Raw genomic sequence first — 24,711 nt, forward strand, 5'->3', positions numbered from 1 at the left:
CAATATGGTAAGTGAGAATTTCCTAAAAGAATTTAGGATTTGTCAAATTATCAAGAGTTCGAAAGAATAGCTTTGATAGAACTATTCCATTGGATTGTTGATCGAGTGATTAATATAGATCTTATGAAAAAACAACTCGATGCATTAAACTTTATCTTATAATTAAGTGTATGATGTGTCTAGGATTCATCGAGTCATCAATGGTAAATTGTTGTGTTAGGTTTAAAATAATTGTAATTGTTCTATTCCAACAAATTATCTTCCACTTAGCTAATTTTTCTTGTATTGTTGTTGTACCTTTTAGGCTGTGTTTGTTGTGGAGGAAAATATTTTTATATAAATATTTTCTAATTTTCTTATGTATATTTTTTAAAAAATATTTTCTTTGGATAAACATGTTTCTTGAATCAGAAAAATGACATTTTTAATAGAAATAGAAAAAATAAATTACATAAAGTGATATTAATTTTACATGGTTAAAAATTACACTTTGTAACTAAGTAAAAATAGTTGTGGGTATATATATACCCACAACTATCATCCGACTCCGTTATTGATCGTTTCTTTCGATCCCCACCCAACCCAACTCTGCAACATCCCGCTCTCTCTCATAATATTTATCTAAATTATATATAATTGCTTCTGAATAATATTTTTCTAAACTTACCAACCACAAAAAAATTAACCACTTATCTTACATCAATATTTTTCTTTCATACCAAATACACCCTAACTAAATGTAACCAACATTTGTTAGATTACCAAAAATTGACATTTTATTATATGTATATATATATTAAAATCACTAAAGTGACGTGTCATATTCCACTTGCTTTGAATATAATATAAATCACGTATTTTTACCAACCAACTAATTATAATGTCCCACACTCAACCCATTCGTCAAATTGTCTCTTCTCAACAACCACACAAGAGAAATCGGAGATTCCAAATATTTTTCACTTTATTCAAAGTTTATAAAATTAAAAATGAGATTATATTTTATTGCGAAAGATAGAAGATAGTGTTTTACTTGAAATTTATGAATATAGAGTTACGTTGACAAAAGGTTTGAAACACTTTTTCGAATTTACTATCCAGAATATTTTATAATCAGATATCGATTTCAAAATAAAGTGAAATTATTTTTATAAAATAAAGAATTTTCATTGTCAAACAGACTTTAAGTTTCATTTGTGAGTAAACTCAAAATATACTTCACTTTCATTTGACTCTCCATACATTTATGCTTTACTTTTGTGAACAGAATTTTGAATACAAAAACATATAATATATGTTTTATCATTTCACCAACCTCACCAACCCCTCAAATTAAAAGGGAAAGAAAATTTTCTATATTAAAACATAAAACGTCACTAATCTTTACCAACTTACTTTGAATTATACATGACTTAATTCAAGTTAATTATATTTTATCCCAATACGTCTCTTTATGTGTGATTATTTTTTATGAATCAAACTCTTTGAATAATGATGAGCCTTTTATTTCCATACGGCATTGCATTGTACATGTAGAAATGAAAATTTTATGGGAAATTTACCAAACATATTCAATTTTAATTAGGACTTTACTAAACGTGTTTAATTTCCGTTAAGATTCTACAAGACGTGTTCAATTTCAGTTAGGTTTCTTGGACGCTATTACACCCAAAACATTAGTTCATGCCTATATAATGAGTAATATATTTCCTTGATATTGAATATCCCATAAATTCTGAAATATACGTAAAGACATCAAGAAATATGTCAAACTCTTCTTGACAATCAAGTAAATTCCAAGGAGGTCCTAACATCCGCTCGAATAGAAATTTTAGGAGAAAATAATCAACGAATAAATATATTAGTATCCATCATATTTATCAATAAAATTATGTTTTTTTATATTTTATTTATAATTGCAATTTATTTTTCATCACTAAACAATATATCATAAATACATGCATCTTTTAATGCGTACAACTTTAAAGAAATTGTCAATCAATATGTACAATAGATTTCAATCCTCAGAAAAAAGAAAGAAAGAGAAAGAATTGGAGTCCCATAGAAAAAACAAATTTTAAAAAAGAGAAAAATAGCTAAAAACGGTTGCTTTCTACCGAGATGAAATAAGTTACTATCTTATCTAAAAATTTTAAAATATAAGTTTAATTAATTATTATATTATCTCCTTTAATTTATTTTTTTAAATTATATATCAACATGAAATCCCATATATATGATATACACTACTATGATTGCTGAGAAACCATATTTCTTTGTCCCTAGGCTCTTTCGCACTTTATCATGATTAATTAATATGCATTTTTATCTCAATTAATTATAATAACAGTAAATTTACATAATTTAGTGTAAGCACATATACAAATAAGTATTATCCTAAAGATGAATAACATTGTTGTTTTCTCACACCTCATATTTGGTATGTATAGTGAGACTCTAATTAATTCAGATTCGCATCATATAATTCTAAGGTCCATTAAAGAATAAAACAATTTAAATTGAATTTTTTTTTATATTCAAAACTCGAATGTGAGATATTTAAATTTAATTTTTTAATTAAAAAATTAATATTTTAAGATAATAAAGGTTAATTTATTGTGCAAATCATCCAAGAAATTAACTCCATGAACACCCTTACTTCTCATTGCACCTTATAATTTATCAAATATTGGAAACAGAAGATGATAATTGAAAACTCATTTTTTATTTAAATATTTAAGTTCAATCATACCTTGCTTGACACTTCTCAAAAGACAAATTAATTAAATTAATATAATTAATTAGATACATTGAAGTCTAATTTAAATTTTAAGTTTCATGCAAATCTTTTTTCTTAAATCACATAGCGTTAGCATGTTTAATACATCATTTTATATGAATAATTTGACATCTTTTTCGTCCTTTCCCCTTCTTTTGGAGCTTATAAAAAAACATTAAACTAATAATATTTTAATTTATAGTTGATGAATAACATGTTAGTTATTTGTTACTTACCTAGAAGATTCCATCTAATAATTGAATACTTAATTTTTCCTTTTTTTGTACTCACTACTAATGCACTTAAATTTTAATATTAGTATTATTGAAGTTTTTTTTTTCTCTAGCTATCAATTATTGTTGAATAAGATATGACCACTCATGTTGCATGATTTCACTAAATTATAAAGAAATGATCTTGATTTATTTTTCAGTGATAAAAGTCAAGTCTATACGGTTCGTTTGATATGTAGAATGAGATAAATAAATGCGACATAGATAAAATATTTAATTTTTATTGATTGAAATAGGAAGGAGATCAACGTCAATACTGTTATTATTATTATTATTATTATTATAAAATAATTAATGCCTTCAGAATTTGAATGATTACATGTTTCAAGTGATATTTAATTTAGAATTTTAAGTTTGTGGGTACTATTTCAGATACATATAAAAAAATGTATTAACAATGAGATTTGAACTCAGGTTCAGCAACACTAAATTAAAGTAGCCTTAAACACCACATGAACCATTGGATTAATAAAACTATTTGTTCATTGGGTGTTCCGTGTTAAATGAGATTTGAACTCAGGCTTAGCAACACTAAAACAACCTTAAACACCCCACAAATATTTAGATTAATAAAACTATTTGTTCATTGGGTGTTCTGTGTTAATTTGTACAAATATTTTTTAATTTCTACATAATTATATAAAGTTCAATATAGTGTTAATGGATACTTGAGCACTCGAAGAAGTCTACGTGGATCCGCCTCTGTGTGAATAATAAAATTATTGATAGCCACCAAAAATAACTGTGGTTGATGGATATATAGTGGCAAGCATCAACTCCAACACATCTGAGATTCCTCATATCAAAAAATAAAACACACAACCCACACAAGGAAATTATTAAAGGGAATATAAAAACAATTTTAATAAAAACTATAGTTGTTAGTCACATTACCAACTCACTAGGCTACCAACATGTGTTAGGTTCTAAAACGATGATTTGAGATTCCTTTATTTTTAATTAAAAGTCTCAAATTCAATTTTTTGAGCGAATAGAAAAAATCATGTTAGAAGCGTTGTTATCATAAATAGGCCATGCAATATCGAAGACCGAACTGGAAAAAACACTCAACTAAGAGTGTTTATGTCACAATTTTGAAAATTTTGATATTATAATTCAGGTATTATTTTTTTGAAAATGCTTTATAATAAACACACTAAAGCAGTGTGATATTGTTTGATATTTTAAAGTTTGATTTCAATTTATACGATAAGATAAGTTGATAATCACGAGTTGTTCGACTTTGATTTACCTACGACGGAAGATTAAGATTTCAATAATGGAAAAATAAACGATTGCATACTTGAAATGAATGAAAGTACGTTGTCTAGTACATATGGTTGAAAATGACACACATATTTAAATAATTTGTATTATATATGGCTATATCGAATTAAATATTTTAATTTATATTTAGTAGTAAAGGAGACAAGAATATGTTAGTCGGAAGGATTTTTAGAATTTTATGGCGTTTTATTTGTGTTTATAATTATAATATATATATATATATGTTAGTTGGAACGATTTTAGAATTTTATGGCTTATATAAGCATACACTACAATTAAGTATTTTGAAACTATATTTGATATTTTATTATCTTTAAATAAATATGTCAATACCGTATCAAGTATCAATTTTAAATTATATCTATATCTATTGTCATATTAAATACTATAATATCAAAATTAAATTACCAAAAATTTTGATTTCGATACAATGATTCAATATTTACAAAGTATGCAAGGCCACTAATTAAATTAACTCACCTTTTAAAAAAAAATATATCTTTTTTATCCCTTTTTAAAAACTTTTACCTTTTTGCATTCTTATTGACTCGAATTCACCTACTGAACTTTCTTTTGTCTGCTGCAAATGTACGTCGACATATCATAACAAATACAGTTGTTCGTACTGAGTACCACCGACTTTTTCCCTTCTTTTGTATAATAGAATATATGTTATATGTATATAAAATAACAATAATAAAAATAAAATAATATATGTTATATATAGATGTGCATGTACGAGAGGACGGTTTAAAAAGGATTTATAAGTTTTTAAATTGTTGAGATTTTGAATATGAGGTGTATATAATATGTGAATTTCAAATCGAAAATAGGGAGGAATTAAAATAAAAAAGCTTTGTAAGGCATAAACATGATACACACATTTTTGGAGAGATAATATCTCAAATGGTCACTCAATTTTGGATTTTTTTCTCAGAAAGTCACTCAACTTTGGTTTTTAACTCAAAAATCGTTCAACTATGAGTGTTTAATTTACAGAGTCACTCAACTATGAATGTTTTACTTACAAAGTCACTCAATCTATTTAATTAATTTTTTTAATTAAAATTTACAAGCATGAAATTTTTAATTCTTACTAAAATTTTAAAAAATTAAAAAGATATTCATTTAAATCATTTAATAATCTGATCCACACCCTTGTTCTCCAATTGTGTGTAAATACATCGATCTCCATGCATTGTTCATAAAATGTAAAGTTACAAAATTACTTTTTTAGTAAATTCAAAATTTTAGAATATTAGGATAGAGACATGCGGAACTTCTAACAACGATGTATAATGAAGGAACAAAAGGAAGTGATAAAAAAACTGACTTGAATTTGTCACTAATGTTTCTCCTACCGTTAAGTTAATTAAAATTTGGTCTTTACATTTTTAATTTTTTTTGGTAAAATGGTGTTTACATGTTATTGATTTTAGAGTGCTAGAGTTAAATTAATTAAATGGTTTAAATGAATATCCTTTTATTTTTTAAAAATTTCATGTTAGTAAATTTAGTTGAAAACAATAATTAAATCATTAAAATAATATATTTTCAATGGATTGGGTTATTAAATGGTCTAAATGAATATCTTTTTATTTTTTTATACTTTTAGTTAGAAATAAAAATTTCATGTGTGTAAGTTTTAATGAAAAAAAATCAATTAAATAGATTGAGTGACTTTGTAAGCGAAATACTCTCATAGTTGAATGACTTTGTATGTGAAATACTCATAGTTAAGTGATTTTTGAGTTAAAAATCAAAGTTGAGTGACTTTCTGAGAAAAAAACTCATAGTTGAGTGACTTTCTGAGGAAAAAAACTCATAGTTGAGTGACTTTTGAGTTAAACACCAAAGTTGAGTGACTTTCTAAGAAAAGAGTGCATAGTTGAGTGACCATCTGAGATGTTAACTCCATTTTTGGAGCATTTAATGTTTATAAGTTCCGATGGTGAATTCAGATTTTAAGCTCATGGGTGCTTGCTTTTGAAATATAAATTTATTATGATTGTAGAAGTGTTCAACTAAATGTTATAGTTAAAAACTCTCCATTTCTAAGGAAAAGTAAATTATCTTGTGAGATTTCTTAACCGTCCAAAATTTCTCAAGAAAAAACAAAAGAAGAGTGATCTTTTATCATGAGTAATTACATAAATATAATAGAAAAATTTAAACTAAACATAAAGAATATGTATTGGATAAAAGAAGAAAACATTAAATTAGCCATAAAAGTTTGCAGCAACCAGGTTTCGAACCTACACCTATTGAATTCCGCTGAACTCGTAATCCATACTCTAGTTTCACCCCTAAATGTCGCCCGAACAACAAAATCACATGAACCTAGATCCAAATAGAACAATATGTGTTATTGTCTTACGATACTGCATCACTCTTAATTATATAGCTCAAACGATAAAATCGTACGAACTTAGATCCAAATAAAATAATATGTGTTATGATCTTAATCACCGCTAGGGTAAAAGAATCGTGGTAAATTTGGTTGAATGATGGCATGGGGGTGAGATCTCAGATCTTGTATAGTAATGTGAATTCCTTAGATTATAAGGCAAGTTGACTTTGTTTTACTAAAATGTTGGAAAACTTCACATCATGAACTGTCTAATTATATAAACGTAGGATGCACCGACAGGCAATGGTCTTGAAGATTATTATTTATGGGGATAAAGTGCAATGAATAATTAAATATTATATAGTATATTAATTAGTATGTAATATCAAATTATTTAGGATTAAGTTTTAATCGTGTTAGTATATTTACATTTGATTGAATGTTCGTTATATGCAAGTAAATTTATATGTAATTTTAGTATTAGATAAATTAATTAATCGCATAAAATATTAGATCGAGACGAGTTTATGTAGAGCGAGGTGAATAATGATGATGAATATGTAATTAATTTCACCTTTCTTAAGATTGAGATATAATAATAAATAGTTATATTACTTTTGTTCTTTGTAGCATTTTTTAAATGTTGGATTAGGCCCAGAATTAATAGGGATGAAAAGATAGGATACGGTGGATTTGTTCTCAATTGATTGTAATGAAATATGAGGCATTCTTTTAAATCTATAATAAGACGTCTCGAATTTAATTGTTGTGAAGGAAACGACTTTTGATAAGAAGTATATTACCTTCAAAACAAAACTTTCCGATCTTAATTAATTGGTTCCAAGATGAATAACGGACGAGGAAAAAACAAGAATGACATACTCACTCTGTTTTATTTTTATTTTATTCAATATTTTAAAATAGATTTTCACTTTAATTTATTATTTTTAACATGTGAGAAAAAGACAAGTATATTTTTGTTGTAGTGAAGAATTATGCTTTTAAATCATAAGAGGAGTGGTTTTATTGTAGTATAGAATTATACTTCACTTATTTCAATTTTATTATTGTATATCTTTTACTTTAATATCATTCAGACTTTCAGGGATCATAGCCCGACCTATACAAATACAAGAAAAAGAGCTATTCAGCTAATTATTAGGCCTCTGCCTAACTATTCAATTCTGTTTGTTTTACTCTCTTTTTTTTAGGTTACTTTAAAAATATTTTTTTAAGTTTCTTAAATAATTTTTTAGTTCTAAACTTTTCGCCTGACATATCGAAATAAATTGCTAGATTATTTCACTAACTTGTAATTGTAATTACAAGAAATTTACAAACTGAAAGGGAAATTATATTGAAGGAACATAGCAAGAAGAGATACATACACTATAATAATTTGAATATAATGTAGATTTTAAATAGTATTATTTTAATATATTTTATATATATTTAATTTAATATCATAATATTTTCTTAAATTCTATGTCAACGAACAAATTAAAATTGATGAAATAATAGTGTACTAATTATTTATCTGAACAATCTGTGTGAAAAAACAAACAACTTCTTTTGCCACCTTAACCCATCTTTAACACTTGCCAAATAACAAAATAGTTCATTTCTTTTAATTTTTTAATTGTTATTTATATTAAAGCTTGATAATATCTAAATTTATGAATTGCAAAATTTATTATTTTCAAGACTACACTTTCGATTTGACTTTTGTATAAATTTTTTCGTATCAAATCTAAAACCTTTAATTAAAAAAACGATCGCGTCTCATATTTAATATTTTAATAATCCGCCTCATTTTTTCAACAACTCTCGGGGTTGGTACACGCCTTGTTTCTCGTCAGGTATAAGTCACCACTTCCCCACTTTCATAAATCACACTTAACAAATAATCAAAATAAAGCAAAAACATTAATTTAATTGCGAAATTTAGTTGTAAAATTAACGACAATATCAATATAGTCGGTGAAATTTTACGAATGAAGTTCAAAAAGAATAAAATATATACAGATCTTATCACTAACACATAATTAAATGTTACGTTTAATAAATAGTCTCAAATTCAATGCTGATGAATGAAACAACTTTAGCTAGAGAGTGCTTTACTTTTTCTTTAAAAAAAAAGGTATTTTTGATCTAAATTAATCAGATCTAAAATCAATACCAAACAAGGAAATAAAACAATAAAAATATATATCCAACTTTGTAACAAAATAAAAAATGAAAAAAATATTTACCAATAAAAATAAATAATGACGGCAAGCTGAGGCGAACCTAATAGCCCACACATGAATTTAGTTGAATTCAATAAATTTTGATAAGTTCGACATACAAATACTCCATCTGGTCCTGATCATTATACTTAAAAAGGAAAAAAAGATAAATATACCTCCGAACTATTATATTGTATGCATACACACTCTGTCATATTTTTGGGACATTGATGTCCCTGCCGTCTAAAAACTAGAACATATATATCGTTTATACTAACGGACATACACATGTCATAATCTTATCCACATTTATTAAATATCGAATCGACGGATAAGATTGCGCCACGTGTCCCTATTTAGTCTTCCGCTAAAGTGAAGGGCATATATGCTCTAGTTTTTGGATGACAAGGGCACCAATGTCCCAAAAGTATAACGAATGGTATCTGCATACCATTTACGATAGTTTGGAGGTATATTTGTCTTTTTTCCCTACTAAAAATAGTTATCTCATTTTAGTTAATCACTTTACTAAATAAATAAAACATTTTAAAATATTTTTTTTATATTAGCCTTGCAATAGGATTAAGTGATTAACTAATATGAAATGAAGGATATGGTGAATTAAAAATTCAAAAAATCGATAAAGTTGAAATTTTAGCTTTGCGGTTGACGGCAAAGTAACAATAGGTTAAAATAAATCAAGTTGTATAGAGTAGATCTACCACAAAATGCTACCAACTTTAACATTTTTTTCTATATAAACTCAGTCATCTTCCGCTTCAAACTCGCGTCCTCCTATTTTCTTCTTCTTCAATTTCATCACACAAGAACCAGTCTCCACCGGTTCTATACCTTTTTTCCTAAAGGTACGCTTTGCCATTGCTAACCAATCTCATTTCTAGTATTTCAGTCACCAATTTGTTCTTCAAACTTCATTTTCAATTTGGGTTCTTCACTATTTCTTCTTGTATCACTCAAAATTCTGTGATTTTTTGTTACTTTTACTCAGGTGTTGCTTGATTTGCATTTTTACTACTATTGGTATGAAACCCATGTCGATTTAGTGTTCATTGTTCGATCCCAATCATGGTTTAGTTTGGTTAGGGGTGTGTTGTTCATGTTTCATTTATGCTCTGTTTTTTTGGTTTCTGGGTATGCATTGGAATTGAGGTTTAGATCTGTAATATGGGGCTTTTTGTTTCTGGGTATGCATTGGAATTGAGTTTTGGATCTGGAATATGGGGTTGCAGATCTGTAATGAGGTGTTTGGGGTTTGATTAGATCTGATTTAGCGGGTTTGTGATCTAATTTGTATTGAGTAATGTATATCAGATCTGGTGTCTTTGAGCTTATATGACTGATAAATGAGTGTAATTTTCAATTAGGTGACGGTTTTAGTTTGGAATTTTGTATTTTGGCTCTGTTTAAGTTCTGATTCACTGTTTGTTTGTCGTACTGATAAAGGACAAGCTATGCTTTTTGTAATTGTGTACTTTGTAAGTGTATGTTTAGTACAGTATATCAAAATGCTCAACTACCTACCACAAGGAAAAAATAATCTTGTTGAAGGTTTTTAAGTATCTACATCAACCACCTTGATCTTGAACCTATGTTGCTCGGACTCTTTAAAAATGTTGTCGGGGTTCGGATCCTTCAAAAATGCATTATCTTTGGGGGATGTTATGAGCTATCATTGATGTTTATACGTAGTTTCAAACCTTAGATCTTACTAGTAACCAATAAATTGATTGGGGTTAGCTGTATGAATCCTTTAGATCTTTCGAGTAATCAAGGATACTTTTAGTAGTTGGAACAATGTAGTTTTGAGCTGATTGGGGTCAGCGGTATGAATCCTTTATATCTATTGTGTTCTATTTAAGTGTGTTTTGGTGGAATGTCTGTTCAATGTGTGTGGATCAAGGATGAGTTTGGCTTATACTTAATGATGAATTTCATGGCTGATTGTGTGTTTCGTATGAATCAGAAAAATGGCATCTCACGTTGTTGGATATCCCCGTATGGGCCCAAAGAGAGAGCTGAAATTCGCTCTCGAGTCTTTCTGGGATGGAAAGAGCAGTGCTGAGGATTTGAAAAAGGTCTCTGCAGACCTCAGGTCATCCATCTGGAAGCAGATGTCTGATGCTGGCATTAAGTACATTCCCAGCAACACATTCTCTTACTATGATCAGGTGCTCGACACAACTGCAATGCTCGGTGCTGTCCCATCTAGGTACAAGTGGACTGGTGGTGAGATCGAGTTCGATACTTACTTCTCCATGGCCAGAGGAAATGCCTCCGTCCCTGCTATGGAGATGACCAAGTGGTTTGACACCAACTAGTAAGTGACACATCAATTACTTCTACCAATCGTTTTACTAGGCGTGATTATCTTGTTTGTGTACTGATTTTATGTGAATTCTTTGTTTGATTCAGCCACTTCATCGTCCCTGAGTTGGGACCTAACGTTAACTTTTCTTATGCTTCCCACAAGGCAGTAAATGAGTACAAAGAGGCCAAGGCGGTATGTGACTTTTGCTATATATTCTTTTCATTTTATTATACATGAATGGTATTTGGACTATTGGAATGATATTTAATGATTGTGAGCATTCATCATCATGACATAGATCTTATTGATAGATCATTGCACCAATTGCACTATATTGTTAAATCTTGTTGTTCTTATGCATGGAATTAGAATATTAGATAATTGATTATTGATCTTGATATTCTTACTCGTGCAGCAAGGAGTAGACACTGTTCCAGTTCTTGTTGGTCCAGTTTCATACTTGTTGCTATCCAAGCCTGCTAAGGGTGTTGAGAAATCTTTCCACCTTTTGTCACTTTTGGACAAAATCCTTCCAATTTACAAGTATGCATTTTCCCTCCCTCAGGTATGCTATATCCGAATGGACAAACTCTAACATAAAATTGTCAATACAGGGAAGTTATCGCTGAGTTGAAGGCAGCTGGTGCTTCTTGGATCCAGTTAGATGAGCCCACACTTGTGTTGGATCTAGAGTCTCACAAATTGGAAGCATTCACCAAGGCCTATGCTGATCTCGAGTCATCTCTATCTGGCCTTAATGTTCTCGTTGAGACCTACTTTGCTGATGTTCCTGCTGAGGCATTCAAAACCCTCACTGCTTTGAAGGGAGTTACTGCCTTTGGATTTGACTTGGTCCGTGGAACTCAGACCCTTGAGTTAATCAAGAGTAGCTTCCCTTCAGGCAAGTACTTGTTTGCAGGAGTGGTTGATGGAAGGAACATCTGGGCAAATGATCTTACTGCATCTCTTGCTCTCCTGCAATCTCTTGAGGGAGTTGTAGGAAAAGGTAATGCATTTCCTACCTCATCACTTGATAGTTGGTAGTGATTCCATGGTGATTTATCGCAGAAGATAATTCCTTATTATATTCAATTATGCAGACAAGCTTGTTGCCTCTACATCTTGCTCCCTGCTCCACACTGCTGTTGATCTGATCAACGAGACAAAACTTGACGATGAAATCAAGTCATGGTTGGCATTTGCTGCCCAGAAGGTTGTTGAAGTGAATGCTTTGGCCAAGGCATTGTCTGGTGCCAAGGATGAGGTATGTAGTTTGTTCTTAACTAAAAGTCTTTGAAAAATGGTTTTTTTTTTTTTAACTATTACTGTTGACAGAGTTTTTGTATATCGTCTAAATGTGTTTGTTGTCTTTCAGGCATTTTTTTCTGCTAATGCTGCTGCTCAAGCTTCCAGGAAGTCCTCCCCAAGAGTGACCAATGAAGCTGTTCAAAAGGCTGTAAGTGTTGAACTGAATGACGTTGTCTTCTAATTAATGACTTGTAATCATATGGTACTTACTACGTTTTACTCTTCCGATATCTCAGTCTGCTGCTCTTCAAGGATCTGACCACCGCCGTGCTACAAATGTTAGTGCTAGACTCGATGCCCAACAAAAGAAGCTTAACCTACCAATCCTGCCCACAACCACCATTGGATCCTTCCCTCAGACAGTGGAGCTTAGGAGAGTTCGTCGTGAATACAAGGCCAAGAAGTCAGTGTTAATACTTGTTTTCTGCTTGTTATTGTTGGTGTTGTTGAATATCTTTTCTCATAATTCATTTTTTAATAGGATCTCTGAGGAGGAGTATGTTAAGGCCATCACCGAGGAAATCAAGAAGGTTGTCAATCTCCAGGAAGAACTTGACATTGATGTCTTGGTTCACGGAGAGCCTGAGGTAGGGCAATTACCTGCTTACCTCTACTTCCATACATGTTTTGCGTCTTTTGTTTCCTTATGCACACACTTGCATGCATAATTATGGGTTAGTAAGTTTCAATGCTTGATGTATGCAGAGGAACGATATGGTTGAGTACTTCGGAGAGCAGCTCTCTGGTTTTGCTTTCACTGCCAATGGATGGGTTCAATCTTATGGATCTCGATGTGTGAAGCCACCAATCATCTATGGTGATGTGAGCCGCCCTAAGCCAATGACCGTCTTCTGGTCCTCAAAAGCTCAAGAGATGACCAAGAGGCCAATGAAGGGAATGCTTACTGGCCCTGTCACCATTCTCAACTGGTCTTTTGTCAGAAATGACCAACCTAGGTAACTTTTGCACCCCACTCCTAATTTGATGTTTAAACGTTCTCTGCTCATGTGTAATGAACTTGACGCTAACCGCCATTATTGCTTTTTCCAGGTTTGAGACTTGCTACCAAATTGCTTTGGCCATTAAGGATGAGGTGGAGGATTTGGAGAAGGCTGGAATCACTGTCATCCAAATTGACGAAGCTGCATTGAGAGAGGGATTGCCTCTTAGGAAGGCTGAACACGCTTTCTACTTGAACTGGGCCGTTCACTCTTTCAGAATCACCAACGTCGGTATCGAGGACACCACACAGATCCACACTCACATGTGCTACTCCAACTTCAACGACATTATCCACTCCATCATCGACATGGATGCTGATGTGATCACCATTGAGAACTCACGTTCTGATGAGAAGCTCCTCTCAGTTTTCAGGGAGGGAGTGAAATACGGAGCTGGTATCGGCCCTGGTGTCTACGACATCCACTCTCCAAGAATACCATCAACCGAAGAGATTGCTGACAGAGTTAACAAAATGCTTGCAGTTCTTGACACCAACATCTTGTGGGTGAACCCCGACTGTGGTCTCAAGACTCGCAAGTACACCGAGGTGAAGCCAGCCCTGCAAAACATGGTGTCTGCAGCCAAGACCATCCGCACTCAGCTCGCCAGCGCTAAGTGAGTTGAATATGCCACTGGAGGATTCTTGAATCAACTATATGGTGGTCATTGAACTTGAATGAGATACTTTTTCTGTTGATTTTAATAATTTGTATTGCTGATGAAATATTATTGTGTAGATTAGTCTGCCCTCTGGGCCATTTGCTGATTTTTTTTCTTTAATGTTTTGGAGCTTTTTTCTTGATTGTTTTCGGATTTCCTTATTAATATACCGGCAAGCGGATTCATGTATTTTTTTGGAGAAGAAATCAAAGAAATATTAGTCCGTTTATGCTCAACACTGTTTTGCATTTTTTCTTGTTTTTACTCTTCTCGTCTTAAATTATTTATCGTGTTTCTCTCGTATACGTCTCTTAAAGTGAAATAATGATGGGTGATTTGAAACTTATAGAATTATACATCGATCTCAAGGAGTTATATTGATTCATATAAAACAGGTGAATGTGTTTGTTATAACTCCTTGAGATCGATGTATAATTCTTTAAGTTTCAAATCACCCATCAATTTTTTTTTTTTAGAAATTTGGATGTATAATGCTATAAGTTTCAAATTGCCCACAAAAAACTTTTCACATTAGAAACTCGAACTTAAAACTTCTTGTTAAGAATGAAAGTATCCTAAACCATCCTATCAGAATTTATGTCGGTCGATACTTAGTTATTATCTTCTTCACTTCTTTGAACTTTACGAGAATATCAATAGAATATTTCAACTTTGTTAATTCATTGGGGTTCACGTACTTAGAATTCAATGGAATCAATTTGTCATTCTCAATAAATTTTGTTGTTATATTAAGCTATAAATAACCACACCAATTTTTCTCATTTCAACACATCCAAAAAGTTTTTATTTAAACAAAATATTTTTCATGGCTTCAAAAATTATTTTTTGTTTTATGATTGGGTTTTTAGGATTTTTGCCAGAAATTACAAAGGCAACAGAGTATTGGGTAGGAGGTGAAAAGGGCTGGACCCTTGATGTTGATTATCAAGCTTGGGCCAAGGGCAAAACTTTCAAAGTTGGAGACACATTAGGTATAATAAATTGCACAAATAGCCAATTTCAACNCCCCCCCCCCCCCCCCCCCCCGATAATTGAAAAATAGCTATTGTCATGAAATTTGAAACTCCAGGATATTATCAACTATAGGATATCAAATTCCACGACAATGACTATTTTTCAGTTATAAGGATGAAAAGTGGCTAGCCTGCGCAATTACTCTGATATATAATGAATTTAAGTTATATATACTGGTAGTGTTGTTTCTTATATTATCAATGATTTTTAAGTTGTGATAGCGCGTTAATTATAATTTTTACCAAATTTATCAAGAAAATGTATATTTGTCAGCTATTATTTTGAGTGACGTTTATTATAGGGTAAATTTCCCTTAAAACTATTTTTTTTTTCTTGTAATTGCAGTTTTCAAGTATAACAAAGATAGTCACAATGTGTTCAAAGTGAACCAAACATCTTTCCAAAATTGCATAGTCCCTCCACCAAGTCAAGGTTTAACTTCTGGCCATGATGTTATTACATTGGTTAGCCCTGGTAAACATTGGTACATTTGTGGTTTTCCAACACATTGTTCTGATCATAGCCAAAAACTTGTCATCACCGTCGAAGGTGGAGCTCCGGCACCGGCACCGGTACCGGCCATGGAGTATTGGGTTGGAGGTGATAAGGGATGGGCCATTGATGTTGATTATCAAGCTTGGGCAAAGGGGAAGAATTTCAAGGTTGGAGACACATTAGGTATGTATTATAATTCATGTATATCATATAGAAAAAGTAAACAATGAATCTGACTGACTATTTATGTAAAAGTCCCCCTTTTTAGTAACCATTTGGTGTACGAAAGTCATTAGCCGATTAATTTGAATTTATGTCATGTATGACGTTTAAAGAAAAGAAGCAACTCGAAATTATTGGTTAAAGGTGGAGGGTTTTCTTGGTAGTATGACCATTCAATCATTCTTACTCCCTCTGTCCAATATTAGATGGACACTTTCTATTTTACACGGTAATATTACTTCCTCTGTCCCTCGTGTCCAATATCAAATATATGATTTCTTAATTATCGTGTAAAATAGAAAGTGTCCATCTAATATGGGAGTACTATATGACTTCATATTTTTATAAAGTCATGTGTTTACAAAGGAGAATTCTCGTGAAACAGATAATAAAATTAACAATAATTCTGTAAAGAGCTACAAAACCAAATCTTCCTCCGAAGACTTTTATTAATTCTTCTTTCTTTTCCTTTTCTAAATTAGTTCATATAAGCATTATAACTATTTTCTATCTTTTCTTGCAGTTTTTAAATATACCAAAGGACATCATAATGTGTTCAAAGTGAACCAAACATCTTTTAAAGACTGCATAGTTCCTTCAAGTGGAGGATTAACTTCTGGTGATGATGTGATCACATTAGCCACCCCTGGTAAAAAATGGTACATTTGTGGTTTTCCATCACATTGTTCTGACCATAACCAAAAGCTTGTCATCACCGTGGAAGGCGGAGCTCCGGCACCGGCAACTCCCATCCCTTCACCGGCAACTCCTGTTCCGACACCAGTACCGGCTACTAAGGATGATTCAAACAATTCATACAGGATTACTATATCTGCATACAAGATCTTTGTTGGAGGTGTGGTTTTAGTTTGGACAATTCTAACATTAGTTTGATCCAGTTGTGAACATAGAACTTTGCCTACTTCAAGAGAATAAATGAATAATTGGTTTATATTATGAGGAAATAATTTATGCAAGTGTAATTGGAATAATAATAACTCTTGATTTCATCACTTTTTCGTCCCTTTTTCTTCATTTGGTTTTCTACATATATTTATACTTAAAATCTTTCTTATACTTCACTATAATTGGTTCATGGAAAGAGCAGAATAGGAAGATTCAAAGTATTGCTATCTATAATCATAGACAAGGTTCAAATTAAGCACACAACACATGAAAAAGGATAAAAAGATTCATACTAAGAAAGTGGGAAAAGGACGAATCGAAGGGATAGTCTAGAGTTACAACAACATACCTAGTATAATCTCACAAGTGAGATCCAGAAAGGGACGTGTAGTGTCAATAGTCTTGAGTTGTACTAAACAAAGAAAAAGATAATTTAGAAAGGACATATCAACACCAATATGAAGTCTAATGGTTCTACTTGACAAGTTCAAGAAGGTGACTTGTAGCTCAACGATTTACCTAAGGAAAACACCCATACAATGAAATCAGGTATTATGATAGCAGCGAACTCAATAAATAGCCATACATTGATACAAATCAATCCAAGTATCGTTCCAGATAACAATTATACCAACATACATTGACTTATTAGGAAAAGTTGCAAACGAACTGGGTAATATCCGTGCATAACTGCAACCATCATCCTATGACTTAGGAAAGACATAGGAGATATGGGTAGTTCCACAGAGAATGGCCTCACAATTACTGTAACCCCCCTCCTACGGGGCTAGGGTCTGGCCTTCTTAACCAAAAACTCAATAGTTATCAACAAATGGTCGTGAAAATCAAATTTACAGACAATCATGGAGAGCACATGATCTCAAATATGGCTAAATTACTAAAATATGAAAACAACGCTGTCATGGACTCTGGTTTTTTGGTTCTGAGAGACACATTCAGAAATCCACATCAGGTTCCTTATCTCCTGCTCTCTCAGCCTTATATATGAGAAAAATACACCGTAGTGGAACTGCAATGCAAAGAAAAGAGTATCAATAAGGAAGCAGACGGATTGAAAGGTTTTTCTGCTGCATATCTCTGGGGGACTCTTTTTATGAGGTTTTTGGGTGGGAAAATTTTGAAGTTCTTCTGTACAAATAAGAGGATTAACAATAAAGATTGGTCAAATGAACAAACCTGTTGTTCAAAAGATAAGCAAAGGCGTTTCACTTCCTCTTCATAGAAAGCCTTGTCGAGCATCTGGCTCTCCCCATATGACAACTTAGCAAATATGGATTGATAAGGGGGGTACTTTTCCATGACACCACGGACCTACAGCAAGAAGAAAAGGACAATTAGAAGACAACAGTCCATGTAAGGAGGATAGAAAACAAAAGAATTTTAATTTTAATTTGTCATTAATTCATTATAACTTATAGTTGTCACAACAAAAGTATTAATTTGATTGTATCCTTTAATCTACAAACAAAATTCTGTTTTCATTTTGTGTTATCTTCCTCTCATCCATCCTCTCCCTTTAAACCCACCAGGCACTATATGATTCTTCACCACTTTTTTTAAAGAGTGAGAACTGTATGCAATGTAGTACTCAACCACAATAAGAATCTCCTTACCTAGCTAACTATTTATTTAACTAGGGAAAGAATCTTCCAGGTGCATAAAAGCTGCAACAAGAAGAATAAACAAGAGTTGGTCGTACAATACCTGATCTATATCTTCACATATGGCAAGTTCCTCATGACCATACGGGTAACTATTTAGCATAGATAGTGTCAGAAAGAGAGGTAATGTAGCATATGAAGAACATGAATGATTGAGCTACATGAACTTACAGTAATCCAAAATTAGAGTACAACTTCCTGCGGTCATCACGCGTTAGCTCAGTGCCAATGCTGCAAAAGAAAATATTTGTAGTTAATAATAGAAGCATTATTACAAGGTACATAATAAACTTTATCCAGCAGGATTATGGGAAATCCCAAAACAGTGACATGCCTGTTTATAGTAATATTAACAGCTCTTCTGTCGGCCTCAAAAGAAAGCAAATCAGACATGATTTCTGCAGTTGCACCGCCTAATTTCTGTAAATAATCATATTAGACAAGTGAAATGAGTGCTAAACTTCATTAAAATGTAGAGTGGGAAAATATGATAGAAACTTTTACAACAAACAGTACCTGGCAAAATCTGTAGAAATCTTCAAGGTATGCCTTGTACAGTGTGTTTCTCATAATCTCAATGTTCATATCATCCAAGTCCTGCTCAAAAGTAAGTCCATAAATAAAACAAAAATATTGATAAATGGAAGAAGACAGACTGACAAAAGCAACTGATGCATGGATTAAGATATTCCCATATCAACAACCAGACCTACTTGGAGTATACAAAAATAAGATAAGTATCATCCTCAAAACTGCAAGAAATCTTGACAGAATACTAGCCTCTGGTAAAAAAGTGGGGAAGAGGATCCTGGTTAACTACTTATGAAGTGCAAGAGCCTACAATTATTTATTTATTAATTTCTTCAGAGGGACAGCAAACATAGAAAAGGTTGATGCTCAAGAAAATACAGGAATAAGGCAACATTTTTGGGGGAAACGAAACATGTAGTTACTGATTACCTATCAAAGTTTTAAAGTAAAGGGTGAAGCATTTGATACCTCTGAAGTAATGCACTCAGAAAAGTATGGAGCCAAGGGTGTGTCAACAAGCACCAGCCTGTACAGTTCCCTCATATTCTGGGCAACTGCCAGAGAAGCAATGCTGCAGAATAAATTAGAATAGTCAATACATGCTTTCATTTAGCTCTAATAATCCAATGCAAGCATTTGGAATAATACCTGTCAAACATGCCCAAAGGATGGCATTTCTCCAACAGTTCTTGGACATCTCTCTCATGCAAAGTTCCGGTGACAATTAGGACAACATTATCAATCATGTGGCCATACCTGAACCATATGATTAAATACTAAAACTCAGATTTGATTTTGTAGCAGAAGTGGGTAATAGTGTAATACACTAAGCTAGATGCACATAATGCCATTTCAGGCTCTATACTGACCAGTATTATTATGCAAATTTTCGAACAATACTAAATGCTTAGCATCACATAATAAGGATAATATGACCACCCTACATTTAGCCATGCATACACTCATTCAGGTGGTGAAACATCCTCTTCTTTGCTTGTCTAAAATTATTGGGGAACAGTCAGAGAAGAGGATAGACCTGGAAAGTTTACTTTAGTTTAAAACACAGCATGGCTCATTAACTTCAGGATCTAAAGCTGAGGGTTATCTTGTGCACAGCAACACACATGTACTTTTTGTTATTTTTTATAAAAACAAAAGGAATACATGAAATGTTCTTTTTTCTTCTTTGTTTTTACACTACTGCAAGTACATGTTGCCAAAAGAGAGAGCTTTGAATGTTACATTTGATAAAGACTTTAATGTATTACTCCCTCAGTCCCAATTTATGTGATTCACTTTGACTGGCACAATGTTTAAGAAAGAGAGAGACTTTTGAAACTTTTGGTCTAAAACAAGTCATAGTTATAATCATCTCATTAAGGGTAAAATGGAAAATGTAAAGAAATTATTTTATTTCTAAATAAAGAAAGGTATCATTCTTTTGGAATAGACTAAAAAGGAAAGTATAACACAAAAATTGGAACAGAGGGGGTATTTGTTGTTGGTTTTTTTGATGAAGTAAAGGATTTCATTAAAGAGCACCAGGGTGATGCGAAAGGAAAAAGAGTACAAAGAAAGAGAGTTAGTTTCCTTACATGAGTACTAAGCTAGTATCAATTAAAGAGCTAACAAAATCCAAAAAGCTGTCGACGCTATTAAAAGGAGACAAAATGTTCCAACTAAACAGATTGACTAGGCATCTAGCTTTTAGAGTATGGACACATTGTTAGTCAGATATGAGGTTTCGTAGAGGTGAAACTTCCAAATCTAGAACAGAATGATTTTTTTTGGGGACAAGTGTAGAATAAAATGTAGTTACATACATACTTCTAATGCATGACTCTCAAGTTCCTCTCTCCCAATGAGCAAATATCTAAAGAACGTTTAAACTCAGCGAGGACACTAAGTATTATGTTCCCTTTGTTGTATGGGGCCATCTTGGGTGATGCTAAGAACCGTGAGACTGTTCAACTATCTAGAGAGGCTACCTAGTGGTGTAAATGTTAAGAAACTTTAAGACGCAACTCCTTTTCGTATCTTGTGGAAGCTGGAAATGTAGATGTGTTAGGACTTATTTATTTATTTGTGTAATCAAAATGATGTAAATGGTATACATGATTGTATTGATATTTTAAGCTCTTCAGAGCAGTAACTAATCATAAGGATGGGTAACACGCACTTCATGTTTATGACTAAATTACTTTAAGTATATATGATCTTCCCTAAAGAGTATCACCAACTTGGTATTGTTTCATCCTTCTCTTATTTTAGAATGGTAAAAGTATTGTTTCTAAAGAGCAGAAAACTGCTGCAAAGTATTTACATAGGATTTTTTTTTTTGATGAAGTAGTATTTACATAGGAATTGTTCCATCTTTTTCTTAGTACATTAAGGGTGTCTTGCAAACTGCTATACAGCCATAAGTCCTAATGCGACATATTACAACATATGTTAACGTAGTAGTAAAATGAGTTCTCAGTTCATTTATACAAAGATGTGCTCTTTAATGACAGAGGTAAAATTCCAACATCGTTCATTGAAAGAATAAAGTTGTAATCGTATTTCTCTAAGATAATTGTACATGCTCATGCATGGCAAAACTAAAAAGTGGGTATAGAGTAAAGAAACAGTTTTTCCCCAGCAACACAAATAATATTTACCTGATGTATTCCAGAAAGGTTGACAAGGGCTCTGTGGCTTGGCAGAGCATGTGGTTGAACTCATCTACAAGTTTGACAGTACATTTCTCCACAATCGTAGTAGTGTGTAAAGGGGAAGGCTCTGCAAAAGGCCAGCAAAAGTATAATAAGGAAAAAAAAACTAGAATAAGGAAGAATCTGACAGTGATCTGTATTAAGCATTGCAGAAGAAAGGTGTATTTTCAAGAATTGCAAAAACATCGACGTTTAAGCAGCATTTTAGTATATGCTGCTCAGAGTTCCTCCTACTATCCAGCAAATTCTGGAATCCAGAGTCCAGACATTCTGAAAACAGAACCACCTTGAGGAATGATATTGGGATATTGGCTATCATTACAACAACAACATACCAGTGTAATCCCCACAAGTGGGGCCTGGGGAGGGTGGGGAGGGTAGACTGGTAGAGTGTAATCAGACCTTACCCCTACCTTGGAGGTAGAGAGGCTGCTTCCGATAGACCCTTGGCTCAAGAAAAAAAAAGGGTCTAATAAAGATTTAACAGGAGTGAACAAGTCATGGCAAAATACGTTAGAGAGCATGTCAAAGCATGCTGAAAAAAGAAACACTACTACAACAAAAGAATACGATATTTGAAGTGCAAGAACAAACTACCTCACTACCATTTACTTACAAATCTGAGTCGACTTCAAATAATCAATTTGATACAAATACAAGAAAATGCCTAATCTATCACGAGGCTTCAATTGATTTATAATCATAGGCAACAAAATTATGAAATAAGGACTATTACATAAGAGTTAAACTTATCTCAACGCTAATCCTGAACCTACAAAAACAAACTACCTCAGTAACTTGTACTTACAAATCCGAGTTAACTTCAACATAATCCAATCAATACAAAATACAACAAAAATGCCTAATCTATCACGAGGTTTCAATTGATTTATGATCATAAGCAACGTAATCCCGAAATAAGGATGAGAAACTTGCAATTTTGAAAATACGGACTGTACTCAGTAGCGGGGAGGAGCATCTTAATGTTATCGTTTTCCATTAAACTAGCTATAATACAAATCGTATACTACATAAAACTTAAGAGAGTTAAACTGATCCCAAACTAACCCTGAACCTACATAAACATCACTCAGCGCAGGGCCTCCTGAGTGAGGTCAGGTGATGGTCAACAACTCAGGCCGGAAATGTTGAAACTGCCTCACTACCTTTTCACTTACAAATCTGAGTCAAACTTCAAAATAATCCAATCAATACAAAATACAACAAAAGTGCCTAATATAAACTGATCTCAAGCTAATGCCGAATCTACATTAAACAAATTACCTCACTCCCTTTTCACTAACGAATTCAAGTCAAACCTCAAAACAATCCAATCGATACAAATACAACAAAAAAAGTGCCTAATCTATAATGAGGCATCAATTGATTTATGATCATAACTGATCTCAAGCTAATACCGAATATACAGAAACAAACTACCTCCTCACTACCTCTACACTTACAAATCTGAGTCAACTTCAAACAATCCAATCAATACAAATAAATACAACAAAAATGCCTAATCTATCACGATTTCCGATCACAGGTAACGAAACTTACCATTTTGGAGATAAGGACCGTATTCAGTAGCGGATAGATGCATCTTGATGTCATCTAGAGTTTCGCACTGGCATAGATTGTTGTAATCTGCAGCGGTGAGAAGACCAGATCGGTGACCTCTAACGATGGCTTCCAAATAGCCACTGTGAATGTTGAAGGTAAGCGCTTCGAATCCGTACATGGTTGATATAGAATCCTCCACAGATACAGATCTGAAGCGGAATTTGGAGAAATTTTTTTCTAATCTTAGAGAGAAGATGGTGAATTGAATTTTGTGGGTATAGTGGGTTGGGGGTAACGAACAAATGAACAAAGGCAGATCAATCAAGTTCTAGAGAGAAATTGACAAATATGGTCCCTTATCTTTGGTAGTAGGTCAATGTAGTTCCTTAAGTTTCAACTGAGCAACTTTGGTCCTTTAAGTTTGCCAAGTGAACACTTTTCAAATACTTAGTGGATCCTGATTGTTAAATATAATCGAAACTGGAGAATTTTTCAACCAAAATAGCAATATAAAAAACTATACCGATCACAACAAATAGATAACCAATAACACTAATTGCACCTCAAAAAATTGTTGTATACTCTTGAAATAGACCAAAAGTAGCATAAAATATGAAATATACACTTCCAAATGTGAGTTTCCATTAAATATGTTTTATTCTCATAGTTCTGATTGAATTTTATAATTAATGTTTGGTAAATATCTAACGAAAACCAAAAGAGTCATTTTTGTCAAACTTAAAGGACCAAAACTACTGAAGTCATACTTAAGGGGATATATTGAACCTACTATCTAAGATAGGGGGCCATTTGTGTCCTTTTCTACAACTTCTAGCCTATTTAACGTGTTCCGTTGACAAAATGCCATGTAATGTTTTTCTTTTTGTCTGATTTTTTTTTTTAATTTAATCATTTGGTATTGTAAATGGAAAAAAAAAATGTTGTACTCAATAATTACAACAAAAACTATACTTCAATTTTCATGTTTATGTCATAAATTGAGGTGAAAACGAATAAGAAGGTATATATAAAAGATATATATGTCTATCATAAACTCATTGTTCGAATAAAATTCTTACATCCTTGATTCTTGACCATGAGAGGGTATTACGAGGAGGGAAAATCAAACTCTTATCAACAATGTGAAAATTCAAATAGTCAACCAACTCAGCTATTGAGATTCCCTGTTTCAATCCATCTCAATGAATGAAAAAATAGTTTTAAATTGAGAAGGTTCATGACAAATTGAGTAAATGAAAAAACTCACTCACCAAATTAACAATACAAGATGGAGCTGTTCATCTATATTCTATTAAATATGACTACC

At 32.3% G+C, this 24,711-nt stretch overlaps 4 protein-coding genes across 5 annotated transcripts in view; 3 read left to right on the plus strand and 1 right to left on the minus strand.

Annotated features, from left to right (window-relative positions):
* Positions 1-9,667: 9,667 nt before the first annotated feature.
* Positions 9,668-14,342, plus strand: LOC125866157 (5-methyltetrahydropteroyltriglutamate--homocysteine methyltransferase). Of its 2 annotated transcripts, none has more exons than XM_049546463.1 (11): positions 9,668-9,803; positions 10,922-11,275; positions 11,371-11,458; positions 11,682-11,809; positions 11,881-12,272; positions 12,367-12,530; positions 12,642-12,722; positions 12,811-12,977; positions 13,056-13,161; positions 13,280-13,530; positions 13,625-14,342. In XM_049546463.1, the coding sequence occupies exons 2-11, from the start codon at positions 10,926-10,928 to the stop codon at positions 14,193-14,195; spliced, it is 2,298 nt and encodes a 765-aa protein (XP_049402420.1). In that variant the 5' UTR covers positions 9,668-9,803; positions 10,922-10,925; the 3' UTR covers positions 14,196-14,342. The 2 variants fall into 2 exon arrangements, with proteins under 2 accessions (XP_049402420.1, XP_049402421.1); XM_049546464.1 differs by having other exon boundaries at positions 9,752-9,978.
* Positions 14,343-15,062: 720 nt separating this feature from the next.
* Positions 15,063-16,882, plus strand: LOC125866001 (blue copper protein-like). Its single transcript, XM_049546274.1, has 3 exons — positions 15,063-15,228; positions 15,686-15,949; positions 16,512-16,882. Exons 1-3 carry the CDS (start codon positions 15,063-15,065, stop codon positions 16,880-16,882), a joined length of 801 nt encoding a protein of 266 aa, XP_049402231.1.
* A 581-nt stretch (positions 16,883-17,463) lies between these two features.
* On the minus strand, positions 17,464-23,728 carry LOC125864700 (V-type proton ATPase subunit d2). The gene is made up of 10 exons (XM_049544738.1): positions 23,382-23,728; positions 21,768-21,888; positions 19,756-19,863; positions 19,576-19,678; positions 19,093-19,173; positions 18,911-18,996; positions 18,748-18,807; positions 18,620-18,668; positions 18,092-18,226; positions 17,464-17,924 (listed from the first exon to the last, which is right to left on the minus strand). The coding sequence occupies exons 1-10, from the start codon at positions 23,560-23,562 to the stop codon at positions 17,793-17,795; spliced, it is 1,056 nt and encodes a 351-aa protein (XP_049400695.1). The 5' UTR covers positions 23,563-23,728; the 3' UTR covers positions 17,464-17,792.
* Positions 23,729-24,644: 916 nt separating this feature from the next.
* Positions 24,645-24,711, plus strand: part of LOC125864938 (rhomboid-like protein 15) — a 71,920-nt gene continuing 71,853 nt past the window's right edge. Inside the window, exon 1 of the mRNA XM_049545073.1 lies at positions 24,645-24,649. The gene's annotated coding sequence lies outside the window, so the exon portion shown is untranslated. The remainder of the gene's footprint in view (positions 24,650-24,711) is intronic.

This window comes from Solanum stenotomum, chromosome 5, assembly GCF_019186545.1.
Source record: "Solanum stenotomum isolate F172 chromosome 5, ASM1918654v1, whole genome shotgun sequence".
Lineage (NCBI taxonomy): Eukaryota > Viridiplantae > Streptophyta > Magnoliopsida > Solanales > Solanaceae > Solanum > Solanum stenotomum.